At 44.7% G+C, this 24,878-nt stretch overlaps 1 protein-coding gene across 1 annotated transcript in view; it reads left to right on the forward strand.

Annotated features, from left to right (window-relative positions):
* LOC125459256 (CUGBP Elav-like family member 1) overlaps positions 1-24,878 on the forward strand; it is a 93,065-nt gene that overhangs the window by 13,853 nt on the left and 54,334 nt on the right. The window contains exons 4-5 of the mRNA XM_059652222.1: positions 2,008-2,056; positions 2,390-2,524. Of these exons, the coding sequence (XP_059508205.1) occupies positions 2,008-2,056; positions 2,390-2,524 (184 nt within the window). The remainder of the gene's footprint in view (positions 1-2,007; positions 2,057-2,389; positions 2,525-24,878) is intronic.

Below are 24,878 nucleotides of genomic sequence, written 5' to 3' on the forward strand. Positions count from 1 at the left end.
TGGAGATGCTACCTATGACTGCAGACCTGGAATTATGTATCCATAGATCCCTGAGAGTATCTGTACCGAATGGTTAAGAAGTTGTATGGAATATTTTCCAAAAATGCCATGGTTGAGTGTGTTAAGAGTGAGGAGGTTATCGTAGAATGCTAATCAGACTGCAGACTGTGTGCAGTCTGGCTGCTGTGTTACAGATAGATGAACGTCGAAGGACAGGAATGCAAAATTTACAAGGATGCATCCATGAGGAGAAGGTTAGTGATCAAGGAAGGGTTGAAGATTTGAATAGCTGGGGTCTTTGGAACAAAGGGGGCTGAGGGGAATAAAATTGAGATGTGCACAATTGAAATTTTAAAATTAAAATTCAGGGAGCCTGACAAAATAGATAGAAATGATCTATTTCCATTAGAGGGGTCAAGAACCAAATAGCAAGCATTTTGAGCTTCTGTTTGAAGGAATTAATGACAGTGTCTCCATCTAGAGGTTGTGTGAGAATGTGGAACTCACTGCTCCAAAACGGTGTCGACAACAGACTGTCATTTTTCAAATTGGGCTGGTAATCCTGAACCCCAGGCTAATGTTCTGGAAACATGGGTTTGAATCCCACCGTATCGGTAGCATGGTGGCTTAGTGGTTAGCAGTGCTGCCTCACAGTGCCAGACACCCTGATTTGATTTTCGGCCTTTGACTGTGTGGAGTTTGCATGTTCTCGGCGTGTCTGCATGGGTTTCTTCTGGGTGCTTTGGTTTCCTGCCGCAGTCCAAAGAAGTGCGGTTTCGGTGGATTGGCCATGCTAGATTGCCCCATAGTGTTCAGAAATATGCAGGCTGATGGATTAGCCCCAGTAAATATGGGGTTACGGGGATAGAGTGGGATGCTCTTCAGTGGGTTGGTGTGTACTTAATGGCTGAATGGCTTCTTTCTGGGTTGTAGAGGTTTTATGATTCTGTGTAACCGCAGTTGATTGTCATAAAACCCTGCATGATTTATGAAAGGCCTTTAGGGTCTCTGCTACCTATGACTCTAGACCCACAGCAAATGGGGTTGACTGTGGGCAATTGGGAATGGGCAACAAATGCTAGTCCAGCCAGAGACATTCACATCTGTGAACAAATAGATCAACCTTTGTAGGCATGGCACTTTATGGCAGACCCGGAATGAGAGATTTAATTGATTAACTTAATTGGATTGCACAGTTACACTTGATGAGTGGTCTTGTGTGCTGTAAACTACCTGTTTAAGTTCGAAGAGATTTGGTGGAGGTTATGAAAATAGTGGAGTGTTTAGACAGTGTAAATGGAGGAGATTATTTCAGACATTTGAATGGTTGTTAATGGGAAGGCATGGATTTAATGGGATTGTTGGAAGTAGCAGAGGCTTCCTGAGGTTAAAGTTTGGCATGCACTGCCTGATTGAGTGACAATACAGATTCACTCATAACCTGTGGAAGAACATTGTTAGAGATATGAGCAAAAGAGCACAGAGACTACCTTTTGAAAGGTCTAATAAGCATTCAATTTGCTCCTGTGCTCTCCTCTGATCTTGTGCTTATTCTGTACTTATTCTGGCTTCAAAGGAACATTCGATAATCCTAACAAAGGATTTAACATTTTGTCTTTTTGATTTATTCCCATCAGAGTAGTTATCCTTCTAATTTACTCTTGCTGTCATTTTGTTAAAGTCTTTCCCCCTTTTGGAATAAACCTTGGTCTTGGCTCTCTTTCACCCATCTCTTGACCCTTCCATGCTCTGGCTACAGTGCAGTGCTGTCTCTTTACTAATCTGCTGGCAATATGGGGCTTCCTCAGCACTGACCCTCTAACAGTGTGTTGGTCCCTCAGCACTGACTCTCTGACAGTGTGGCATGCTCTCAGTGTACCACTGGATTATCAGCTTGAATTTTTTTTAAACTTGAGCCCTGGACACACATATACTGAACTTTATTTCAATGCAGGATTACTCTTGAATAGCATTAATTGATCCATTGTTTTCTTTTTCTATCTCCAGATGCACCATCCTATACAGATGAAACCAGCTGATAGTGAAAAGAATAATGGTGAGTTAGTTCTCATCACAGGAAACTATACCCCTCAGCGATCTGCTCAGATCGAATTGCATACGCTTACCAATGGCCATATTAGCTGTGTTTCTGAATTTCACTCCTGAAGGTCTGTGTTTACTTTTTTAGACCGTGTCCCCTTGTGTCAGGCATGTAAGAATAGTTCCTTTGCAAACATACTCTCACTTTTCTTACAACTCTGTCAAATCATCTCTTTTGCACTCATACACTCCAGGAACTAAGCTGTAATTATTGGCACTAGGAGTGTTGGTGTATGTGCCTTTCTACATGCGTTACTGTTGCTAAAATATTCTCCTTGTTTCATTGCAGCAGTGGAGGACAGAAAGCTGTTTGTTGGGATGATTTCCAAGAAGTGCAATGAGAATGATGTCCGTGTCATGTTTTCATCATTTGGACAGATAGAAGAATGTCGAATATTGCGGGGTCCAGACGGACTGAGTCGAGGTCAGTGGAACCAATGTTTCAGGGCTTGAGGGTTGTGCTAAGGAGGTGATGTTGTGGGATACAGGGAGAAGGTGGTCATTTGTGTTGGAGACAGATGGGAGAATGCCTGGTTGATGGCTGCAATTGGAATTTGGAATTTCCAGATCACCAGGAGCTAAAGACTGGATAATTCTTTCTCGTGGTTGAAGGGTAAATATTGTGCTCTGACGGTCTCCAGTCAGTGTGCTTGTGTGATCACTGCTGTACCATTCCCACCTTCCCTCTCTTGATGTTGATGGAGATCTGATGGACGATTTAAAAAAAAGAAATTCGAGAGAGGCTGTCTCTGGGGTGGAGTACTTTGTGCGTGGACAGGGCAGGATGTGGGAAGTGTGTCTGGCGGAGTGTGAGTGTTAGCATTAGGGAGCATTTTAGTGATCTCAACATTCAACATTTTAAGTTTTTAAATGAAAGAAGAAAGCTGGTCTGCAAAAAACGGTCTTGGATTGGGGTAAGGCAGATTTTATTATCAGGCAGACTCTGGTCAAAGTAAACTAAGAACTTGTGGGAAAATCTACAGATGAAGAGTGGGGGATGTTCAAAAAAGAAATGGGGAGAGTGCAGGCTCAACAAGTTCCCGTAATACTGAAATATAGGAGCAGTAAGCCCAGAGAATCCTGGATGTCTCAGAATATTCAGGACTGGTAAGAAGAAAAAGAGGGTTTTTTTAAAAGTAGGTGCAGAGGCAGCAAAATCAGAGGAAACCTCAGTGGAGTTTAGAAAGTGTGGGGGTGGGAAGAATCTTAAGGCATTTAGGTGAGCAAAGAGGGGTATGAAGAAAAACTGACGAAAATTTTAAGAGAAATCATAGAATATTGTGTAAGTATATCAAGAGGAAGAGGATAACCCAGAGAAAGAGCAGGGTCCATTTGCTACCAAGGGAATGTCAGTGAGAGGAGCTGGAGGACATTGGTAGGGTGTTAAATGAGTACTTCAATTCTGTCTTTAATTGGGAAGGGGGACTGAGGCTCTTGAGCAGAGTGATAAAGGGAGTGATGTAGTTCGAGTATGGAAAAGGTTGAGAGTTGTAGTTCGAGTATAGAAAAGGTTGAGAGTAGGGTAGTCCGAAATCAAGTTTCAGGGACACAAGATGGCACTGACAACTAAGAAGTTGGTTTGAAGTGTGTCTACTTCAATGCCAGGAGCGCCCGGAATAAGGTGGGTGATCTTGCAGCATGGGTTAGTACCTGGGACTTTGATGTTGTGGCCATTTCGGAGACATGGATAGAGCAGGGACAGGAATGGTTGTTGCAGGTTCCGGGATTTAGATGTTTCAGTAAGAACAGAGAAGATAGTAAAAGTGGGGGAGGTGTGGCATTGTTGGCCAAGGACAGTATTACAGTTGCAGAAAGGATGTTTGGGGACTTGTCAACTGAGGTAGTATGGGCTGAGGTTAGAAACAGGAAAGGAGAGGTCACCCTGTTGTGAGTTTTCTATAGGCCTCTGAATAGTTCCAGAGATGTAGAGAAAAGGATAGCAAAGATGATTCTCGATAGGAGTGAGAAAGACAGGGTAGTTGTCGTGGGGGACTTCAACTTTCCAAATATTGACTGGGAACAGTATAGTTTGAGCACTATAGATGGGTCGGTTTTAGTCCAGTGTGTGCAGGAGGTCTTCCTGACACAGTATGTAGATAGGCCAACAAGGGGCGAAGCCACATTAGATTTGGTACTGGGTAATGAGCCCGGCCAGGTGTTAGATTTGGAAGTAGGTGAGCACTTTGGTGATAGCGATCACAATTCTGTTTTGTTCACTTTAGTGATGGAAAAGGATAGGTGTATACCACTGGGCAAGAGTTATAGCTGGGGGAAAGGCAATTACGATGAGATGAGGCAAGATTTAGGGAGTACAGGATGTGGAAGGAAACTGCGGGGGATGGGCACATTTAGAAATGTGGAGGTTATTCAAGGAAAAGCTCCTGTGTGTCCTAAATAAGTATGTACCTGTCAGGCAGGGAGGAAGCAGTAGAGCGCGGGAGCTGTGGTTGATGAAGGAGGTGGAATCTCTGGTCAAGAGGAAGAAGAAAGCTTATGTTAGGATGAGAGGTGAAGGCTCAGTTACGGCGCTTGAGGGCTACGAGGTAGCCAGGAAAGACCTAAAGAGAGAGCTCAGAAGAGCCAGGAGGAGACATGAGAAGTTGTTGGCGGATAGGATCAGGGTAAACCCTAAGGCTTTCTATAGGTATTTAAGGAATAAAAGAATGACAAAAGTAAGATTAGGCCCAATCAAGGATAGTAGTGGTAAGTTGTGTGTGGAGTCAGATGAGATAGGGGAAGCACTAAATGAATATTTTTCGACAGTATTCACTCTAGAAAATGACAATATTGTCGAGGAGAATATTGAGATACAGGCTACTAGACTAGGTGGGATTGAGGCTCACCAGGAAGAGGTATTAGAAATCCTACAGAGTGTGAAGATTGATAAGTCCCCTGGGCCGGATGGGATTTATCCTCGGATCCTCTGGGAACATAGAACATAGAACATAGAACAGTACAGCACAGAACAGGCCCTTCAGCCCACAATGTTGTGCCGACCATTGATCCTCATGTATGCACCCTCAAATTTCTGTGACCATATACATGTCCAGCAGTCTCTTAAATGACCCCAATGACCTTGCTTCCACAACTGCTGCTGGCAACGCATTCCATGCTCTCTCAACTCTCTGCGTAAAGAACCTGCCTCTGACATCCCCTCTATACTTTCCACCAACCAGCTTAAAATTATGACCCCTCGTGCTAGCCATTTCTGCCCTGGGAAATAGTCTCTGGCTATCAACTCTATCTATGCCTCTCATTATCTTGTATACCTCAATTAGGTCCCCTCTCCTCCTCCTTTTCTCCAAAGAAAAGAGACCGAGCTCAGTCAACCTCTCTTCATAAGATAAGCCCTCCAGTCCAGGCAGCATCCTGGTAAACCTCCTCTGAACCCTCTCCAAAGCATCCACATCTTTCCTATAATAGGGCGCCCAGAACTGGACGCAGTATTCCAAGTGCGGTCTAACCAAAGTTTTATAGAGCTGCAACAAGATCTCACGACTCTTAAATTCAATCCCCCTGTTAATGAAAGCCAAAACACCATATGCTTTCTTAACAACCCTGTCCACTTGGGTGGCCATTTTAAGGGATCTATATATCTGCACACCAAGATCCCTCTGTTCCTCCACGCTGCCAAGAATCCTATCCTTAATCCTGTACTCAGCTTTCAAATTCGACCTTCCAAAATGCATCACCTCGCATTTATCCAGGTTGAACTCCATCTGCCACCTCTCAGCCCATCTCTGCATCCTGTCAATGTCCCGCTGCAGCCTACAACAGCCCTCTACACTGTCAACGACACCTCCGACCTTTGTGTCGTCTGCAAACTTGCTGAACCATCCTTCAATCCCCTCATCCAAGTCATTAATAAAAATTACAAACAGTAGAGGCCCAAGGACAGAGCCCTGTGGAACCCACTCACCACTGACTTCCAGGCAGAATATTTTCCTTCTACTACCACTCGCTGTCTTCTGTTGGCCAGCCAATTCTGTATCCAAGCAGCTAAGTTCCCCTGTAACCCATTCCTCCTGACCTTCTGAATGAGCCTACCATGGGGAACCTTATCAAATGCCTTACTGAAGTCCATATACACCACATCCACAGCTCGACCCTCATCAACTTTTCTAGTCACATCCTCAAAAAACTCGATAAGGTTTGTAAGGCATGACCTACCCCTCACAAAGCCGTGTTGACTGTATTTGATCAAGCCATGCTCTTCCAGATGGTCATAAATCTTATCCCTCAGAATCCTTTCTAACACCTTGCAGACGACAGACGTGAGACTTGCTGGTCTATAATTGCCGGGGATTTCCCTATTTCCTTTCTTGAAGAGAGGAATTACATTTGCCTCTCTCCAGTCCTCAGGTACGACTCCAGTGGAGAGCGAGGATGCAAAGATCTTCGCAAGTGGCGAAGCAATTGCATTTCTCGCTTCCCAAAGCAGCCGAGGACAAATCTGGTCCGGGCCTGGCGACTTGTCAATCTTAATGTTTGACAAAATTTTCAGCACATCAGCTTCCTCTATCTCTATCCATTCCAGCATACACACCTGCTCTTCAAAGGTTTCATTCACTACAAAGTTCGTTTCTTTCGTAAAGACAGAAGCAAAAAACTCATTTAGGGCTTCCCCTACCTCCTCAGGCTCCACACACAAGTTCCCTATGCTATCCCTGATCGGCCCTACTCTTTCTTTGATCATTCTCTTATTCCTCACGTAAGTGTAAAATGCCTTTGTGTTTTCCCGGATTCCTTCTGCCAAGCCTTTCTCGTGCCCCCTCCTGGCTCTCCTCAGACCATTTTTGAGCTCCTTCCTTGCCTGCATGTAATCCTCTCTAGCTGAACTTGACCCTAGCTTCCTCCACCTTATGTAAGCTACCTTCTTCCTTTTCACAAGAAGCTCCACCGCTCTCGTCATCCAAGGTTCCTTTATCTTACCCCTTCTTGCCTGTCTCAGAGGGACATATTTACTCATCACTCCCAACAACTGTTCCTTAAACAGTCTCCACATGTCTATAGTTCCCTTACCATGGAACAACTGCTCCCAGTCCATGCTTCCTAACTCATGTCTAATCGCATCATAGTTTCCTCTTCCCCAATTAAATATCCTCCCATTTTGCCTAATCCTCTCCTTCTCCATAGCTATGTAGAATGTGAGGCAGTTATGGTCACTATCACCAAAATGCTCTCCCACCACAAGATCTGATAACTGCCCCGGCTCATTTCCGAGCACCAAGTCTAGAATGGCCTCTCCCCTCGTCGGCCTGTCAACGTACTGCGTTAGGAAACCCTCCTGAACACACCTTACAAAAACAGCTCCATTCAAATCTTCTGCTCGAAGGAGGTTCCAATCAATATTAGGAAAGTTAAAGTCACCCATTACAACAACCCTACTGCGTCCATACTTTTCCAAAATCTGTCGACCTATGCTTTCTTCAATCTCCCTGCTGCTATTGGGGGGCCTGTAGTAAACCCCTAACGAGGTGACTACTCCCTTGCTGTTCCTAATTTCCACCCATACTGACTCAGTAGGCAGATCTTCCTCGACAATGGAAGCTTCTGTAGCTATGATACCCTCTCTGATTAGCCAGGGAAGCCAGGGAGGAGATTGGAGAGCCTTTGGCATTGATCTTTAACTCATCATTGTCTACAGGAATAGTGCCAGACGACTGCAGGATAGCAAATGTGGTTCCCCTATTCAAGAAGGGGAGTAGAGACAACCCTGGTAATTATAGACCAGTAAGCCTTACTTCAATTGTTGGTAAAGTGTTGGAAAAGGTTATTAGGGATAGGATTTATAATCATCTAGAAAATAATAATTAGATTAGGGATAGTCAGCACGGTTTTGTGAAGGGAAGATTGTGCCTCATAAACCTTATTGAGTTCTTTGAAAAGGTGACTAAACAGGTAGATGAGAGTAAACCGTTTGATATGGTGTATATTGATTTCAGCAAGGCGTTCGATAAGGTTCCCCACAGTAGGCTATTGTACAAAATGAGGAGGAATGAGATTGTGGGTGATATAGCAGTTTGGATCGGAAATTGGCTTGCTGAAAGAAGACAGAGGGTGGTAGTTGATGGGAAATGTTCATCCTGGAGACCAGTTACCAGTGGTGTACAGCAAGGGTCGGTGTTGGGTCCACTGCTGTTTGTCATTTTTATAAATGACCTGGATGGGGGCATAGAAGGATGGGTTAGTAAATTTGCAGACGACACTAAGGTTGGTGGAGTTGTGGATAGTGACGCAGGATGCTGTAGGTTGCAGAGAGACATAGATAAGCTGCAGAGCTGGGCTGAGAGGTGGCAAATGGAGTTTAATGCGGACAAGTGTGAGGTGATGCACTTGGATAGCAGTAACCGGAAGGCAAAGATTCTTGGTAGTGTAGATGAGCAAAGAGATCTCGGTGTCCATGTACACAGATCCTTGAAAGTTGCCACCCAGGTTGACAGGGCTGTTAAGAAGGCATACAGTGTTTTAGCTTTTCTTAATAGAGTGATCGCGTTCTGGAACCAAGAGGTTATGGTGAAGCTGTACAAAACTCTGGTGCGGCCGCACTTGGGAGTATTGCGTACGGTTCTGGTCGCTGCATTATAAGAAGGATGTGGAAGCTTTGGAAAGGGTGCAGAGGAGATTTACTAGGATGTTGCCTGGTATGGAGGGAAGGTCTTATGAGGAAAGGCTGAGGCACTTGAGGCTGTTATCGTTAGAGAGTAGAAGGTTGCGCGGTGACTTAATTGAAACATATAAAATAATCAGAGGGTTGAATAGGGAGAGGCTTTTTCCTCGGATGGTGACGGCGAGCACGAAGGGGCATAGCTTTAAATTGAGGGGTGAAAGATATAGGACAGATGTCAGAGGTAGTTTCTTTACTCAGAGTAGTAAGGGAATGGAACGCTTTGCCTGCAACGGTAGTAGATTCGCCAACTTTAGGTACATTTAAGTCGTCATTGGATAAGCATATGGACGTAGATGGAATAGTGTAGGTTAGATGGGCTTGAGATCGGTATGACAGGTCGGCACAACATAGAGGGCCGAAGGGCCTGTACTGTGCTGTAATGCTCTATGTTCTCTATTTGCCAGGCTTAAAAGTGGACAAATTCCCCAGGCCCAGATGAGTTGTGTCTCAAGCTGTTGTGGGAGTTAAGGGAGGAAATTACCAAGGCCTTGACTCAAATTTATAATTCCTCTCTGGTTGCAGGAGAGATTCCAGAGAAGTGGAGGACAGCTAATGTGATTCCACATTTCAAGAAAGAGTGTTAGAGATAGAGATGAACCAGGGAAGTACATATCAACGAGTCTGACATCACTGGTAAGGGATTTATTGGAGAAGGTTCTGAAGGAGAGAATTACTCTCCATTTTGTGGGGCAAAGTTTGATCAGGGATAGTCAGCAGGGCTTTGTCAGATAGGTTGAATTTTTCAAGGAGGAAGAGTACAGTTTCTGTGGATTGTCAAAAAGCAAAGCCTTTGTCAAAGTCACATGAGACATATAAAGAAGCTAAAAGCGTGTGCGATCTGGGGTAACTTGGCATATTGGATCTAAAGTTGGATTAGTGACAGGAAACAGAAGGTAGTGGTAGAACGTTGTCTGTGTGACTGGAGGCTGGTGTCCTGTGGTGTATTCAGGGATTAATGCTGCGTCCTTCATTGATTGTCGTACACACAAACAGTAGTGTGTCGGCGGTGGGGGGCGGTGCTAATAAGCTTACGGATGACACAAAGATTCAATAGGTAAATAGTGAACAAGAAGGTTGCAGGAAGCTACACATAATTTGGTCAGATTGGCAGATGGAATTTCAACCTGGTAAGTGTAAGTTGGTGCATTTAGGAAGTAAGTACAAGACAGGCGAGTACTCGATGATTGTTAGGACACCAGGAAGCTCGGAGAGATAGTGCAATTTTGGGGTGTTTGTCCACACATCCTTGAAGGTGGGTAATGAGGTAGTTAAGGCATGTAGGCCACTTACTTTTATCATTTGAGGCATAGTTTATAAGAACAGGGAAGTTTTGTTGGAGCTGTACAGAACTGTGGTTAGATTACAGCTGGAGTACTGTGTGCAGTTTTGGTCACCACTGTATAGGAAGGATGTGATTGCAGTGGAGGAGTGTAAAGGAAATTTACCAGGATGTTGCCAGGGATGGAGCATTTCAGCTATAAAGAGAGGCTGAATCAGCTTGGGTTTGTTTCTTTCAAGCAGTGAAGGCTGAGAGGATACCTGAGGAATATGGGATTATGAAGGGTAGACAGGAAGCAGCTGTTCTCCTTAGTTGAAGGGGGCATAATTTTAAGGTGAAGGACAGCTGGTTTAGATGGTGGTGGGATTCTGGAATGCATTGCCTGCGAGAATAGTTGAACCTCACAACCTTTATAAAGTATGTGGAAGAACACTTGAAATGTCACTCAAGGCCAGGAGCTTGAAAGTGGGATGAGTAGCTTGATTCAGACTTGATGGGCCGAAGGGCCTTTTCTGTGCTGTATGACTCTACGATACTACAATGAAGGGCAATGTTGCGAGTAGTTTGCAAGCAATTCATGTTCTCGCGTTTCACTTGTGTCCCAGCCAGAACCTGAAATTAGTGTCCCCAAGTCTGATACCGGCAGAGGTTTTTCTGTGTCCGTGCTTTTTGAGAAAGGTAAAAGAGGAAAACCAGGCAATTGTAAAGCAGTTAACATAGACCTATATTGGGGAAATTGTTGGAGTCTATGAACAAAGATGGGAGTAACTGAACAATTCAAATTTCAGTCAATTAGTGAGAGCCAGAATTGATTCACAACAGGTGGGTCATGCCTGACAAAACTTATAGAATTTTTTGAAGAGGTGACTAAGGTAATGGACGGAATGTCAATGGGATGTTGTTTAAATGGACTTAAATAGACATTTCAGCTCTCTGAGCCTGCATCTGTCTTTCAAAAGGACCACGGCTGATCTAAAACAACTCACATAGTCATCCTGACCTTTCCTTATAAGATTAGATTAGATTAGATTCCTTACAGTGTGGAAACAGGCCCTTCAGCCCAACAAGTCCGCACTGCCCCTTGAAGCATCCCACCCAGACCCATCCCCCTATAACCCACACACCCCGCGAACATTTTGGCAATTTAGCATGGCTGATCCACCTAGCCTGCACATCTTTAGATTGTGGGAGGAAACCCATGCAGACACGGGGAGAATGTGCAAACTCCACGCAGACAGTCGCCCAAGGCTGGAATCGAACCTGGGTCCGTGGTGCTGTGAGGCTGCAGTGCTAAAAACTGAGCCGCCATGCTGCCCCCATAACCCTTAGATTCTTGATCAGTGGGAGACTTATCTATCTCAGCATTACATATACATAAGGACTCTGCCACACAGCTCTCTCTGGTATAGTTCCAAAGTCAGTCAACCCTGTGAGAGCACAAATTCCTCCTCATCTCACCCTTAAATTGGAGCCTCTTTATTTTGAGACTATGCCCTCTGGTGCTAGAATCATCTATGAGGGGAAACAAGCTCTTATTATTTACCCTGTCAAGGCACTTAAGAATCCAATATGTTTCAATGAGATCACCTCTCATTCTTTTAAACTCCAATGTGAGTAGTGCCAGCATGTTTAGCCTTTGCTTATCAAGCAGCCCCATCATACAGAGGCTCATCCTAGCGATCCTTCTGTTAACTGCCTGCAATGAAATTATATCTTTCCTTAAGTAATGAGATCAAAACTTTTCTCAATACTCCAGATGAGGTGTAACTAGCACCATGTACAATTAGAGTCATAGAGTCTCACAGCATGGAAACAGACCCTTTGCTCCTGTGCTGACCGTGTTCCCAAATTAAAGTAGTCCCAATTGCCTTCTCTTGGCCCAAATCTCTCCAAGCCTTTCGTATACATGAACTTATCTAATTTTGAAATGTTGTATCTGCGTCCAGCACTTTGTCTGGTAGTTCATTCCACAATGAACCACACTGTGTAAAACAAAGTCTCTCAGGTCCTTTTTAAATCTTTCTCCTCTCACCTTAAAAATATGCCCCATGGTTTTGAACTCCCCGACCCTGAGGAAAAGACCCATGTAATTTAATCAGTATACCTGGACTCTGTTCAGCAGTGAGAGTCAAGAGAGAGCGCGAGGGGACTGCTGGGAAGGTGAGCTTTTCATTTTGAAAGACTTAGCTCATGGAATCAGCAGCCTCCATTTTTGCAGCAGCAGTGGGACCGGTGACAGTGAGGACCGGGGACTGCCAGGAAGGTAAGTTCTTCATTTTGGCAGCGGAGCTGAGTGGGAGTGGTCATATTGCGTTCTGGGAAGCTGAGTGAACTGATTTTTTTTTAATGGTGTGCTCCTAAGTAGAGTGATTGGTAAAATTTTTTTCATTTCATTTATCTGTGATTTGATATTAAAGTAGGACTAAGCTAAGCTTAAGTGTAAAAATGGCTTGAGATCCCAGACCCGTGTTATGCTCCTCTTGCTCAATGTGGTAGCTCAGGGACGTGGCTGATGTCCCTGACTCTTACACGTGCAGGAAGTGTGTCCAGCTGTGCCTCTTGTTAGACCGCATGACAGTCCTGGAGCTGCGGATAGACTCACTTTGGAGCTTCCGCAATGCTGAGGAAGTCATGGTAGCATGTTTAGCAAATTGGTCACACCGCAGATTAGGATTGCTGAGGGAGAAAGGGAATGGGTGACTAAAAGGCAGAGAAAAAGCAGGAAGGCAACACAGGTGTCCCCTGTGGTCATCTCCCTCCAAAACAGGTACACCGTTTTGGATATTGTTGGGAGAGATGGCTCACCAGGGGAAGGCAGCAGTGGCCAGGTTCATGGTGCCATGGCTGGTTCTGCTGTGTGGAGGGGCTATAGTCGTAGGGGATTTGATTGTAAGGAGTGTAGATCGGCAGTCCTATGGTCGAAAACGAGACTCCGGAATGGTATGTTGCCTCCCAGGTGCATGGATAGGCATGTCTCAGATCGACTGCAGGGCACTCTGAAGGGGGGAGGGTGAACAGCTAGCTGTGATGGTGCATATAGGCATCAGTGATATAGGGAATAAACGGGATGAAGTCCTACAAGCAGAATTTAGGGTGTTGGGAGCCAAGTTCAAAAAGTAGGATCTCAGAAGTAGTAATCTCAGGATTGCTACCACTGCCACATGTAAGTCAGAGTAGAAATGAAAGAATAGGCAGGATAATTGAGTGGCTTGAGAGATGGTACAGATTTTTGGGACATTGGGACCGGTTCTGGGGGAGGTGGGACTGTTACAAATCAAGACGGTCTACACCAAGGCAGGACTGGAACCAATGTCCTAGGGAGTGCTTTTGCTAATGCAATTGGGGAGGGTTTAAACTAATGTGGCAGGGGTATGGGAACCAAATGAGGAGGTTAGTGGACAGTAAGGAGTTAGTAACTGAACCCTGTAAGGAACTGGATAATGAAGTCAGTGTGACTAAGAGAAAGAGTGGGCAGAGACCATATGATGAATAGAAGGGGACAGCTGGTCTGAGGTACATTTGTTTTAATGTGAGAAGTGTAGCAGGTAAGGCAGATGAATTTAGGGCTTGGATTAGTACCTAGGAGTATGATGTTAATGCTGTTACTGAGACTTGGTTGAAAGAAGGACAAGATTAGCAGCTAAATATCCCAGGATATAGATGCTTCAGGCAGGATAGAGAGGGAGGTAAAAGGGTTGCAGGAGTTACATCAGAGATAATGGGAACTGCGGATGCTGGAGAATCCAGGATAATAAAGTGTGAAGCTGGATGAACACAGCAGGCCAAGCAGCATCTCAGGAGCACAAAGCTGATGTTTTGGGCCGAGACCCTCTGATGAAGGGTCTCGGACCGAAACGTCAGCTTTGTGCTCCTGAGATGCTGCTTGGCCTGCTGTGTTCATCCAGCTTCACACTTTATTATTATGCAAGAGTTGCATGACTGGTCAAAGAGGATATCACAGCTGTGCTGAAAGAGGGTGCTGTGGAGGCTTCGAGCAGTGAGGCAATATGAGCAGAGCTCAGAAATAGGAAGAGTGTAGTAACAGTCTATGAGCTGTACTACAGGCTGCCCAACAGTGAGCGTGAGATAGACGTACAAATATGTAGACAGATTATGAAAAGATGTAGGAGCAACAGGGTGGTGGTGATGGGAGATTTCAATTTTCCCAACGTTGACTGGGATTCACTTAGTGTTAGAGGTTTAGATGGAGCAGATTCTGTAAGGAGCATCCTGGAGGGTTTTCTAGAGCAGTATGTAAATAGTCCAACTCAGGAAGAGGCCATACTGGACCTGGTGTTGGGGAATGAGCCTGGCCAGGTGGTTGAAGTTTCAGTAAGGGACTACTTTGGGGATAGTGATCACAGTTCTGTAAGTTTAAGAATACTCATGGACAAAGACGAGAGTGGTCCTAAAGGAAGAGTGCTAAACTGGGGAAAGGCCATCTCTCGCAAGATTCGACAGGAGCTGGGGAATGTAGATTTGGGGGCAGCTGTTTGAAGGTAAATCCACACTTGATATGTGGGAGGCTTTTAAAAAGAGGTTAATTAGAGAGCAGGACAGACATGTCCCTGTGAAAATGAGAATAGAAAGGGCAAGATTAGGGAACCATGTATGACAAGTAAAACTGAGACTAGCAAAGAGGAAAAAGGAAGCCTACAGAAGGCCTAGGTGGCTGAAAAAAGACGAAGCTTTGAAAGAATATCGGGAAAGTCGGAGCAATCTGAAACAAGGAATTAAGAGGACTAAAAGCAGCCATGAAATATCTTTAACAAACAGGGTGAAGGAAAATTCCAAAGCCTTTTATTCCTACATAAGGAGCAAGTGGGTAACTAGAGAAAGGGTTGGCCCACTCAAAAACAAAGGAGGGAAGTTATGTGAGGAGTCAGAGAAAAAGAATGAGATTCTTTATGATTGGTAATCACTGAGGAGAGGGACGTGACGGATTTTGAGGCTAGGGATAGATGTTTGATTACTGTAGGTCAATTCGGCATAAGGAGGGGGTGGAAGTGTTCGTTGTTCTAAAAGGCATCTGGTGGACAAGTCCCCAGGCCCAGATGAAATCTATCCCAGATTGCTGCGGGAAGGAAGAGAGGAAATAGCTGAGACCTTAACAGATATCTTTGCAGCATCCTTGAACATGGGTGAAGTCGCGGAGGACTGAAGAATTGCTGATGTTGTCCCCCTGTTTAAGAAGGGTAGCATGGATAATCCAGGTAATTACAGGCTGATGAACTGATGTCAGTGGTGGGGAAGCTTCTGAAGAAGATACTGAGGGATAGGATCTATTTAAGTTTGGAGGAAAATGGGCTTGTTAGTGATAGGCAGCATTGTTTTGTTCAGGGAAGGTCATGTCTTACCAACTTAATAGAATTCTTTGAGGAAGTGACAAAGTTGATAGATGATGGAAGGGCTGTAGATGTCGTATACATGGACTTCAGTAAGGTGTTTGATAAGGTTCCCCATGGCCGGCTGATGGAGAAAGTGAAGTTGCATGGGGTCCAGGGTGGACTAGCGAGATGGATAGAGAACTGGCTGGGCAACAGGAGATGTAGAGTTGTAGTGAAAGGGAGTTTCTCAAAAATGGAGAACTGTAACCGGTGGTGTTCCACAGGGATACGTGTTGGGACCACTCTTGTTTGTGATTTCCATAAATGATCTGGAGGAAGGTATAGATGGCCTGACTAGAAATTTTTCCAGATGACACTGAGAATGGTGGAGTAGCAGATAGTGAAGGGGACTGTTGGAGAATGCAGCAGAATATAGATAGATTGGAGAGTTGGTTGGAGAAATGGCAGGTGGAATTCAATCCAGGCAAATGCGAGGTGATGCGTTTTGGAAGATCCGATTCAAGAGTGAAGTATGTGGTAAATGGAAAAGCCCTGGGGAAAATTGATACATAGAGAGATCTGGGTGTTCAGGTCCATGGTACCCTGAAGGTGGCAACGCAGGTGGATAGAGTGGTCAAGAAGGCATATGGCGTGCTTTCATTCATTGGACGGTGTATTGAGTACAAGAGTTAGCAGGTCATGTTACAGTTCTTTAGGACTTTGGTTCGACCATATTTTTAATACTACCTACAGTTCTGGTCGCCACATTATCAAAAGGATGTGGATGCTTTAGACAGGGTGCAGAGGAGGTTCACCAGGATGTTGCCTGGCATGGAGGGCACTAGCTATGCAGAGAGGTTGAGTAGATTAGAATTATTTACATTTGAAAGACAGGTTGAGGGGGGGACCTGATTGAGGTCTACAAAATCATGAGGGGTATAGACAGGGTGGATAGCAAGCGGTTTTTTCCCCATAATGGGGGACTCAATTACTCGGGGTCACAATTTCAAGGTGAGAGGGGAAAGTTTAAGAGAGATATGCATGGAAAGTTCTTTATGCTGAGGGTGCCTGGAACATGATGTCAGTGGAGGTGATAAAAGTGGGCCCGATAACGTCATTTAAGATGTATCTAGACCGATGTATCTAGGCAGGGAGCAGAGGGAAACAGATCCTTGGAAAATAGGCGACCGATTTAGATAGAGGATCTGGATCGGCACAGGCTTGGAGGGCTGAAGGGCCTGTTCCTGTGCTGTGATTTTCTGTGCTCTACCCCTCATGATTTTATAAGTCTCAATTTGGGCACCCCTCAACCTCATACACTCCCATGAAAATATAGCCTTTCCAGTCTATTTTTATCACTCAAACCCTCCATTCCTGGTAAATCTTTTCTGATGCCTGTCCAGTTTAATAATATCCATCCTATATACAGGCAGACCAGAACTGGACGCACTACTCGAAGCTGCTTTACCAACATCCTGTACAACCTCAACTTGACATCCCAACTTCTACACTCAAAAGATCTGAGAAATGAAGGCAAGCATGCTAAATGCCGACTTAACCATCCTGTCTACCTTTGAAACAAATTCCAAAGCATTATGTACCTGAACCTCTGGGTTTCTCTGTTCTCCAACACTATCCAGGGCCCTAGCATTAATTGTGTCACTCCTGTTCTTGTTTGTATTGCCAAAACACAATACTTTATATTTATCCAAATTAACCTCCTCTACCACTCCACAGCCCATTGACCCAATTGATCAACATCTCTTTGTAATCTTAGATAACCTCCTGCGCTGCCCACTTGACTGGCCATTTTGGTGTCATGTACTGCATACTTTCTAACTGTACCTCCTATATTCTCATCCAAATTATTTGTACAAATGACAAGCAAAAGTGGACCAGTACCGATCGCTGTGGAACACTGCTGGTCCCAGTCCAAGAAACAATCCTCCATCACCACCATCCTCTATTTCTTATCATAAAGCCAATTTTGTATCCAATTGGCAAGCTCATCCTGAATCCCATGTGATCTAACTTTACTAATTAGCCTACTTTGTGGAACCTTGTCAAGGGCTTTACTGACATCTATGTAAAGAACATCTGCTAGCATCATCAGTCTTTTTGGTTACACCATTAAAAGAACAGTCAACTTGTGTGAGGAGAATTGAGTCTCTCAAAAATGTTACTGACCGTCCTTAATCAGTCCTTACCTTTTCAAGTGCGCATAAATCGTATCTTTCAGAATCAGATCCAACAACTTCACCTGTGTTTGCAGATGATATATATATTTCTGCCAGGGGCCCTGCATTTCCTCCCTAACTTCCCACTGTGTCCTTGGATACAAATGTTCAGGTTCTGGAGATTTACCTACCATTGTTTTCTAAAACCGCCAGCACTTCCTTTTCTGTAATGTGAACTGTTTTCAAAACACCAATATTAATTTCTCAGAGCTCTGTCACCTCCATTTCTTCTTAACAGTAAGAGCAGTTGCAGTATGACTTCCCCACTCTCCTATTCATCGAAATAAGGGCCTGCATTCCATCAGCCTTCTGATTACCTGTTGCAAAATCCCATTTTGAAGAGGAATCATGTTGTGATCATTATTTACTATTCATTCAACATCATTTAAAAATATTTCCTCCACTGTCCTATGTGCGATCTAGCTGTGCACAAAAACCTTCCCACATTGGATACAAAAAAAATCTTTTGAATTAATTTATCATTGTCATGTACTGAGATACAGTGAAAAGTATTGTTTTGCAGTGTATTTAGACAAATTGTGCCTTACATGAGTACATTAGGTTATTAGAATGCAGAATATGGTGTTACAGCTACAGAGAAGGTGCAGAGAAAATTCAGCTCTAATATATGACAAGTTAATTCATAATCCTGATGACAGTAGGGAGGAAGCTGTTCTTGAATCTGTTGGTGCATGTTTTCAAAGTTTTGTATTCCCTGCTTGATGGAAGAGGCTGGAAGAAAGTATAACCGGGGCCAGAGAGGCTTTGATTATGTTGCCTGCTCTCCCAAGGCAGCGGGGAGTTGTGATGGAGTCATTGGAAGGGAGCCTGGTTTTCAGAGTGAGTAAGAACTGCAGATGCTGGAGAATCCAAGATAACAAGGTGTGGAACTAGATGAACACAGCAGGCCAAGCAGCATCATAGGAGCAGGAAAGCTGACATTTCGGGCCTCGACCATTCTTCAGAAATGGGGGAGGGGAAGGGGGTTCTGAAATAAATAGGGAGAGAGCGGGAGTTGGATAGAGGAGAAGATAAATGGAGAGGAAATAGACCGATCAAAAAGACAGGGATGGAGCCAGTAAAGGTGAGTGTAGTTTGGGATGTAGGGAGGAGATAGGTCAGCCTAGGGAAGATGGACAGGTCAAGGGGGTGGGATGAGGTTAGTGGGTCAGAGATGGGGGTGGGGCTTGAGGTGGGAGGAAGGATAGATTAGGGAGGCGGGGACGAGCTGGATTGGTTTTGGGATGCGGTAGGGGGAGCGGAGATTTTGAAGCTTGTGAGGTCCACATTGATACCATTGAGCTGCAGAGTTCTCAAGCAGAGTATGAGTTGCTGATCCTGCAACCTTTGGGTAGCATCGTAGTGGCACTTCAGGAGGTCTAGGATGGACATGTCGTCTGAGGAATGGGAGGGGGAGTTGAAGTGGTTTGCGACTGGGAGGTGCAGTTGTTTATTGTGAACCGAGCGTAGGTGTTCTGCAAAGCAGTCTCTAAGCCTCTGCTTGGTTTCCCAACCCCATCTCCTACCAACTAACCTCATCCCACCCCCTTGACTTGTCTGTCCTCCCTACTCACCTTTACTGGCTCCATCCCTGCCTCTTTAACCTGTCTGTCTCCTCTCCACCTATCTTCACGTTTATCCATCTAATATCCACCTCCCCCGTCTCCCTATTTATTTCAGAACACCCTTCCCCTCCCCCATTTCTGAAGAATGGTCTAAGCCCGAAACGTCAGCTTTCCTGCTCCTATGATGCTGCTTGGCCTGCTGTGTTCATCCAGCTCTACACCTTGTTTTCTTAGGTGCCCCTATCCCAGGCCCCAAGATGACATTCCACATTAAGCAGAGGTTCACCTGCACATCTGCCAATGTGGTATACTGCATCCACTGTACCCGGTGTGGCTTCCTCTACATTGGGGAAACCAAGCGGAGGCTTGGAGACCGCTTTGCAGAACACCTCTGCTCAGTTCGCAACAAACAACTGCATCTCCCAGTCGCAAACCATTTCCACTCCCCCTCCCATTCTCTAGATGACATGTCCATCATGGGCCTCCTGCGCTGCCACAATGATGCCACCCGAAGGTTGCAGGAACAGCAACTCATATTCCGCCTGGGAACCCTGCAGCCTAATGGTATCAGTGTGGACTTCACCAGTTTCAAAATCTCCCCTTCCCCTACTGCATCCCTAAACCAGCCCAGTTCGTCCCCTCCCCCCACTGCACCACACAACCAGCCCAGCTCTTCCCCCTCACCCACTGCATCCCAAAACCAGTCCAACCTGTCTCTGCCTCCCTAACTGGTTCTTCCTCTCACCCATCCCTTCCTCCCACCCCAAGCCGCACCCCCATCTACCTACTAACCTCATCCCACCTCCTTGACCTGTCTGTCTTCCCTGGACTGACCTATCCCCTCCCTACCTCCCCACCTATACTCTCTCCACCTATCTTCTTTACTCTCCATCTTCGGTCCGCCTCCCCCTCTCTCCCTATTTATTCCAGTTCCCTCTCCCCATCCCCCTCTCTGATGAAGGATCTAGGCCCGAAACGTCAGCTTTTGTGCTCCTGAGATGATGCTTGGCCTGCTGTGTTCATCCAGCCTCACATTTTATTATCTTGGAACTGCAGATGCTGGAGAATTCCCATTATCTCCCCTGGCAGGTAGTAGGGTTGGCACTTTACCGTTAGATATTCTAGATCCATGGAGCACCTGATTGTCAGGGTCATCATGTTCGAGCACCAAGAGTATGAATGGGTTATGAAATAAATCCACTAATCTAAACCCTTTTTTTGTTGTCTTAGCTCTGGAAATTCATGTCCCCGCACGCTCTGTAGCTGTGGGTCATTGAAGATTGCATGATGTAGGAGGAGAAGGAAGCTGTTTATCCCATCGAGTTTGCCCTGTCATGTAGTCCAATAGTGGCTCATTTAATCATCCACAACTCTATTTGCCTGCCTTTTTTCCCCATTTTTGGCTCCCTTACTGCTTAAAATCTGACCATCTCAGCCTTGAATGTAATTAATGCCCCAGCCTTAACAGCCCTTTGTGATTAAGAATTCCACAGATTCTCTACTTCCTGATAGCAGGAAATCCTCCTGTGTCTTAACTTGGCAACCCCTTAGTCCAAATTCTGCTGTCTGCTCCTCAGCTCTCCCACAAAGGATAACAGCCTCTGTGCATCTGCCCTTTCAAGTCCACTAAGAATCTTAAACAAAAATGACAGCATCTGTAGTCCTTAAGATATAGGAGCAGAATTAAGCCATTTGGTTCATCGAGTCTGCTACTCTATTTGATCATGGCTGATATCTTTCTCAAGCCCATTCTCCTGCCTTCTGCTTATAACCCTTGATCTCCTTACCAACCAAGAACCTGTCAGGTTCCAGAATTAGTATTTGAATCCTGAAGGCGTCAGGGTCCCTAAGTGTAAAATGGGAAACCATTCTCCCAGATTGCGCTGAGCCTTGCTGGAGCACTGCAACAAGCCTGAGACAGAGATGTTGGCCAGGGAGCATAGTGGTGTGTTGAAGTGGCTGGCAACTGGAAGCTCAGTGTCATTTTTATGGATAAAACATCATGTCCCATAAAGCAGTCACCCAGTCTGTGTTTTGTCTCCACACTGTAGAGGAGACCACACTATGAGCAGCAGACATAGTGTACTGGGTTGATTGAAATACAGGTAAATCACTGCTTCGCCTGGAAGGTATGTCTGGGACCTTGAATAGTGAAGAGGAAGGAAGTAAATGCGCAGATGTTACATCACCTGCAAATGCTTGGAAAGGTACTATGGGGATGGAGGGAAGTGTTTGAAGTAGAGGAAGAGCGTCTCGGAGGAAATGGTCCCTTTAGAATCCTAGTGGGGTGGTGATGGGAGTGTGCATTTGTGTGTCTTGTGATGAAAATGGCAGTTATTATCTTTTGTACGCAAATGCTGGTAGAATGTAAAGTGAGGACCAGAAGGACCTTATTGGTGTTGGGAGGGCCGAGAAGCGTTTGAAGGCAGACTTGTGGTAAATGGATTGGAAATGGCTCAGGCCCCTGTCAACCATAGTGGTGGAAAATTGTCAGTTGAAGTAAAAATTGGATATTCCTGAAGGTCCCATGTAGAAGGTGTCTTCATCAGAACAGATGTGATGAAGAGTAAGAAACTGGAAGAATGGAATGGTGTGTTGACAGGAAGCAGGATGTGAGGATGTATCATTGAGGTAACTGGGAATTGTTGGGTTTGTTGGGTATTGGTGGTCAGACTATCCCCAGAAATGGAAACAGATATTTCAGTTGAGTTGAGGAAGGGAACGGAGGAGTCAGATGGGCCAGTTGAAGGCATGAGCTGAGTGGAAATTGGAAGTAAAATTGATAAATGCTTCTAATTCTGAACAAGGAGGGAAGTAGCACCAATCATGTCATCCTGTATTTTTCAGTAAGGCCTCCTCTCATTCTTCTAAACTCCAATGGGTACAAGCCCAATTGATTCAACCTCTCCTCGTTAGAAAATCCCTCCATACCCGGAATCAACAAAGAGAACCTTTTCTGAACCGCTTGCAATGCCAATATTTCTTTCTTGAGGTGAGGAGACCAAATCTGTTCGTAGGATTCCAGGCCTGGTCTTGTATAGTTTCAACAATACCTCTCTATTTTTAATCCTCTAATCCCTTTGAAATAAAAGCCAGCAGTCCATTGCCCTTCCCTATCACCTGCTGAACTTTGGCATTTTTTTATACACAATGATCCCCAAATCACACTGTGCTGCGTCTTTCTTGATTTAAACAGTGTCCAGCTCCTTTACTGTTCCTTGCCAAAGTGCATAACCTCATGTTTTCCCATTTTATATTCCATCAACCCCAAATCTTTACCTGCTCACTGAACCGATTGATATCCTTCTTGCAGACACTTTGTGTCATTCTCACTATTTGCCTTCCTACTTTTTTTGTGTCATCCATAAACTATAGATTTACTTCCATCATCCAGGATATTTGTAAATAACTGGTCTCAGCATTGATCCCCGTTGCACTCCACTAGTTATAGGTCGCCAACTTAAAAATGCCCCCCATAACTCAACTTTGTCTTCTCTCTTAGCCAATCCTCTATTCAAACTACTCTACAACCCTCAACATCATGGGCTGTTATCTTAAGTAGCTTTATTTTCATTGCCTTAGCAAACGTGTTTGGGAAATCCAAATATATTGCATTTACTGGTACCCCCTTATCTATCCTGCTTTGTTCCTCCTCAAAGGACTGTAGTTAATTTGTTGGGCATCATTGCCCGTTGTGAAGCCACGCTGACTCTGTTGATTATTTCTAAATGCTGTTGTACTACTTTCTTTTAATAGACCTATACGTTTTCTCAATAACATGTTAAACCAGCAGGTTCTGTGGTTACCTGTTTTTTTGTGTCTCCTTCCCCTTTGGAATAAATGTGTTACGTTGACAGTTTCCCAATCCTATGGATTGTTTCCAGATCTAATGATTGTTGGAAGATTACAACCAGCGTGCCTGCTAACACTGCGGCTACATCTTTTAAAATCCCATGATGCAGCCCATCAGGCCCAGGGAACTTGTCAACCTTTAGTGTCAACAGTTTCCTGAGTACTTTTTCTCTAGCGATAGTTATTGTGTTTAATTCTGTCCCTCGGTTATTAAGCATTTTCTGAATACTGATTAGTCGCAGGAAGTGCCTGGAGCTCATGGTGGACTCGGTCGGATTAGATTTTATCGTCATGTGTACTCAAGTATTGGAATACATGAATACAGTGAAAAGTGTACAAAGTTGCCATTCTTCGTCACCATACACTGTTGAGTATTTATGAGACTGACAATGTCATAGATAGCACGTTTAGCTCGCTGGTCACACCACCAGTTAGGGTGAGAGAAACAGAGAAGAGTTGGATGGTGACCGGGAGGACTAAGTGTGGGCAGGCAGTGCAAGAGGCAGCTGTGGCCGTTCCCCCCTCAAACAGGTATATCAGTTTGGATGCTGTTGGGTTGGGGAGATGGCCACATTAGAACTCAGTGCTGCCATGCATCTCCCTTTCAAAAGGGAAGCAAGTGCAGGGGAGCCCTCCACCTGTAAGGCTACTAAGGTTAAGAGGAAGAACACACACGGGGATATTACTGAACACAGCAGGACTGGAGGTCTGAGGTGTATTTGTTTTAATGCGAGGTGTATGACAGGTAGGGCAGATGAACTTGGATGAATGCATGTAAAGCTATGATGCTGTAACTGTTACAAAGATTTGATTGAGAGAAGTACAAGACTGGCAGCTTGACATTCTGGGATTAGGATGTTTTGGGGTAATAAGAGAGAAATGTCAAAGAGGTGGGGAGTTGCTTTATAGGAAAGGGGAAATATTACAGCAGTGCTGAGGGAGGGACACCTTACATGGCTCATCCAGTAAGACCAAATACATCAAGTTTGGGATTAAGAGGGGTGCAATCACTTTGCTGGCATTGTATTACAGACCTCCTAATAGCCAGTGGGTTAAAGAGGAAGAGAAGATACATCCACAGATTATGCAAAAATGTGAAAAGAACAGGATTGTTGTGGAGAGATAGTAGGAACTGCTGATGCTAGAGAATCTGAGATAACACAGTGTGAATTGTTGTGGTGGGTGATTTCAATTTCTGTATTGACTGGGACTGACATAGTGCCAGGGGTTTGATGTGGGAGAATTTGTTAGGTGTATCTAGGACTTTTAAAAAAAAACACAATATACAGATAATCCAACTGAGGAAGGGGTCATATTAGACCTGGTATTGGGGAATGATCCCAGCTAGGTGTTCGAAGTTTCAGAGTGGGAGCATTTCGGAAATAGTGACCATAATTCTGTAAGTTTTCAAGTTACTTATAGGTAAGGATGAGAGTAGTCTTTGGATAAAGTTGGTGGGGGGTGGGGGGAAGGGAAGACTAATTGCTGTAATATTAAGAGCATGGGAATGTCGACTGGGTCAACTGTTTGAGGATAAATCCACATCTGGCAAGTGGAAATCTTTTAAAGGTCAGCTGATCAGAGTTCAGGGCCAGCATGGTCTTATGGAAATGCAGGCTAAGGATGGCAAGATTCAGGAAACTTGGATGACTATAGAAATTGAGTGCTTAGTCAAAAAGAAAAAGGAGCCGTATGTAATGTTTGTGAAACCTTAAAGGAAAGGAAAGACAGAGCCATTGAAGAATTCAAGGATACCATGAAAGATCACAAAAAATTAGGAGGGCATACATATAAGGTAAGAGGAGGAACATTCAGAGGAGATGTGATGTGCAGGTTTATTTATGTAGA

The sequence above is a fragment of the Stegostoma tigrinum genome, chromosome 17 (genome assembly GCF_030684315.1).
Source record: "Stegostoma tigrinum isolate sSteTig4 chromosome 17, sSteTig4.hap1, whole genome shotgun sequence".
Lineage (NCBI taxonomy): Eukaryota > Metazoa > Chordata > Chondrichthyes > Orectolobiformes > Stegostomatidae > Stegostoma > Stegostoma tigrinum.